General features: G+C 35.1%; 1 protein-coding gene across 1 annotated transcript; it reads right to left on the reverse strand.

Annotated features, from left to right (window-relative positions):
* Nucleotides 1-2,605: 2,605 nt before the first annotated feature.
* LOC118749634 lies at nt 2,606-3,749 on the reverse strand. The gene is made up of 2 exons (XM_036484435.1): nt 3,639-3,749; nt 2,606-3,576 (listed from the first exon to the last, which is right to left on the reverse strand). The coding sequence occupies exons 1-2, from the start codon at nt 3,657-3,659 to the stop codon at nt 2,869-2,871; spliced, it is 729 nt and encodes a 242-aa protein (XP_036340328.1). The 5' UTR covers nt 3,660-3,749; the 3' UTR covers nt 2,606-2,868.
* Between the last annotated feature and the right edge of the window lie 188 nt (nt 3,750-3,937).

A 3,937-nucleotide genomic window follows, 5' to 3' on the forward strand; every position in this document is an offset into this window, starting at 1 on the left:
GACCGCGCCAGCAACCACGCGCGAAGGCAACAACGCGCGAAGACCGCAACAACCGCTACAGCAGCGGGTTCGACTACGCGCCCAGCAACAACAACCGCCTCTGCAGCGGGTACCACGGAGTGCTACGATAACAACGCGCTACATCGGCGGCTATTGCGACCGCGCCGGCAACACAGCGCGAAACCAACAACGCGCGAAGTCCACAATAACCGCCACAGCAGCGGTCACAGCGGCGGGGTGTAGCAACGCCGCCATAACACCCGGCTACTGCAAGTAACCTCCGGCTACAATAACAACCAACAACACCAGAAGCGACTACAACAACAGCAGTGCCAAACACAAGCCTGCTGCAACGATGGGTGAGTCCGCAAAAGCAAGCAAAAGAAATTTTATCGAAGATTAAAACTTCCGAAAAAAACAAAAAAAAGGTATAAAAATTTATAAAAAGAGAAAATATGTATATGTAAAAAAAAAGAGAAACAAAAAAAAAGAAACTTGTTACTATAAAAATGCCTAAAATGCATACAACAAAGTGTGATTGGCGCATATTCATAGTCATATATTAGTATTCAACTAAGTCGAAACTATTTTAAGTCACAACTAAAGCTATTCATAGTCGCCTTAGTTTCGACTTTCTGGCTAAGTACCAACTTAAAATTTAGTTTCGGCTGCAGCTGCAACTAAGTCGTAACTAGTATAAAATATTTTACGAGCTGATGGTAGAAACAACAAAATAAAGTAAACATGGAGCGGATTGAACGCGATTTTGCAATTTCGGAAGATCTAGAATTGATTAGAAAAGTAAAAAGTTATAAAGTGCGATGTGATCCATTTGAATTGGATAATGAGGAATTTATGCGCGGTACAGGTTCGATAAAGCTACATCGGAATTTATAATTGACATGCTGGAAACGAATTCGGATAATAGCAACAAAGGCCTTCCTGTTTCTTTACCACTGCAAGTACTTTGTACATTAAGATTTTTGCAAGTACTTATGCAAATATTTTGTTCCTAATTCATGGCGCAATATTTGTTTCAGGTGATCTTCATGGCTTGTCACAACCAACAATAAGTCGAATTATTAAAGACATAACTAAAAGAATCGCTTTGTTCCTACCAGATTTCGTCAAATTTCCGAACGAGGCCGGCGAAATCAATGTTGTAAAAAAGAATTTTTTTAATGTAGGTCGATTCCCGTGCGTAATCGGCGCAATTGATTGTACCCACGAATAGAAAGGGTTACTATTCATTAAATGTACAAGTGCGTATGAACCTATACAAAAAGCAACCGTATTAGCATACAAAAGCTTACACTTTCTTACTTGCAGATTGTTTGCGATGCCGATTGTAAAATTTTGGACATTGTTGCAAGAACCCGTGGTTCTGTTCATGATGCTAGGATCTGGAATATGTGTCGATTAAAAACAAATTTAGAAGCAACAAAGCATGTACATAAAGGCGTTCTGCTTGGTGATGGAGGCTATCCTGCTTCTTCAATCATGTTAACACCAGTTCGGGATCCGACGACAGAAAAAGAACAAAGGAAATTAACAAAACTTTGCTCTAAAAACTTATAATTTATCAATTTTTTAAGCAGATATAATAGAAGTCACATAACAACAAGAACTAAAATTGAATGCTTAAACGGACAACTTAAATCGAAATTTCAGTCAGTGCTGGAAAGGATTCGGGTAGACTTAGCTACGGCCAAAAATATAATTGTTGCCGTTGCTGTGCTTCATTATATATTACTATTATTTCTTATTATCCGGATTGCGTGATTTTAAATTAATCAAATCAATTATTTTTTGCAGTTCTTGACGCAGTACCACGAAACGGAACACTTTCACTCGCCCAAAATCTTTCTATGGACATCCCTGAAAGCGTCTCTGGGAGAGCATTCAAAACTGCATTTATTAATAATCACTTTTGAAGCAATTTTATTTATCACATTTTTCGTTTCACATTTTCTGACATGTATTCATAGAAAAACTTAAAACTAGATATTTACACTTGTGATCAGCTGATTAATTCATCAACATTTTAATCAATTTTGGCTATTTTCCTTTTGTTTATTTAATGTTTATTATTTTTCCATAAAAGCCAAGCTCATTATATAACAAACACCATATAAATCCTCATTTCAAACTTTTTGCAAAAATTCTAAAAAATCTGAATAAAACGTTGAAAATTTAGCTGAAACTGCACATATAATATATATAATGAGCTAGACTTTTATGGGAAATTATTAAACATTAAATAAACAAAAGGAAAATAGCCAAAATTTATCAAAATGTTGATGACTTAATCAGCTGATCACAGGTGTACATACACTCACCCACATCTAAGTTCTGCAGCGCTTTTTTATCGATATTCATGGTCAATTTATTTCGTAATTTGTATAAAGAAGTATAGTAAATGTTATAACTAAGGATTTATAACCCAAAACTTCCAACTTTGTAGACAAATTTTGAAAATTTCAACAAAATATCAAACTTTTTAATCGGAATCAACGCTAATTCTTTGCCACTTTTAATTTGCATATTATTATGGTAAAATTTAATCAGCTATAAAACTGCATTCTCGATTCTTTTTTAAATTCTCTTTAAAGCCTGAAATTTTCATAATTTGTCTATAAAGTTTGAAGTTATAAAGCCTTTGTTGTAAAATTTACTATACCTCTTTAAACAAATTACGAAATAAATTGACCATGAACAGTACCGTGCATATCGATAAAAAAGCGCTGCAGAACCTAGATGTGAGTGAGTGTAACTCAATTTCATTTATAAAAATCTTAAGGCTGGTTCAGTCTCGGTACTTTAAAATTCACTAATAAAAATCGTTATACTAATACAACCATATCTATCTTAGTTCAGGTATATCAAAGGAACACTTTCTGGATTCGATTGGTCTTTTTTTATTTGCTCCATAAGTAGCTGTTTTTTTAATTCATGGAGTTCAATCATATGCTCCATTTGTAATGAATGGAGCTCTTTTTCGTGCTTTATTTTCAGCTTATGCATTTCTGTTTCCTTTTGGATTTGCTTTCGCCTTTCCTGTAGAACGTCATGTTTGTCTGCTTTTTTTGGTAATTTTCTAAGGTCATTTACTAAATTATCGCCCCGTTGATGTCTTTTTTCTGTCGATTTCGGCTGCTCTTCTGATTCATCATGATGAGATTGGTCCAGCTCCTCCAACTCCAAACATTCCGTGTTGCTATCAATTAAAATGCTGTCTTCCTGTAGCTCAATCTGGATCATATCAACCACTTCTTCGTCGCTGTGACTGAGCTCAGGAACTTCCACAAGATTGCCTGTAGCTGTGCGGGCTTTACGAACAGTTGCCAAATTGGTTTTTGCATGCGCCTTCATGCGCATCCATTGCTGCCTCAGTTTGCTTATTTCCCTCTCATATCCTAGTGATTCCATATCACTTTTTATAATGCGCCATACATCCTTCTTCTTTGATATCATTTTGGTATCGTTTCGTTTGTCATCAATCACACTGATGTGCTTCGCCATGAACTCAAGGAAGCAGTCTTTTTCCTCATGGGAACAATTCGCCTCACGCTCTCTCTGTAATGAAAACATAAAACTTGTTAAAATTTATTAATGACTTGTCATTTAACTTAACTTACTTTCAGCAATTCCGCAGCCATCGTGAACCTCTTGTTTTCTTTTAAATAAATTAATACACATCGTTTAGATATGTGTTTGTTTGTTTCACAGCGTACTATCGATAAACACCGACTTCATAACACTGCGGTTTTACTGCTTAGTTTACACTTTTAAAACGAAATTATAACCATTTTCTTTTGGAAAAGTATACATTGAAAATTAAAATGTCGTTTAAAATGATCAAAATTTAAATTATTCAATAAAAATGTTGTTTTTTGATATATCGTAAAAACGAAATTTCGATATATCTTCACATTGC

The sequence above is a fragment of the Rhagoletis pomonella genome, unplaced genomic scaffold (genome assembly GCF_013731165.1).
Source record: "Rhagoletis pomonella isolate Grant_MI unplaced genomic scaffold, Rhpom_1.0 Rhpom_scaffold_00025, whole genome shotgun sequence".
NCBI lineage: Eukaryota > Metazoa > Arthropoda > Insecta > Diptera > Tephritidae > Rhagoletis > Rhagoletis pomonella.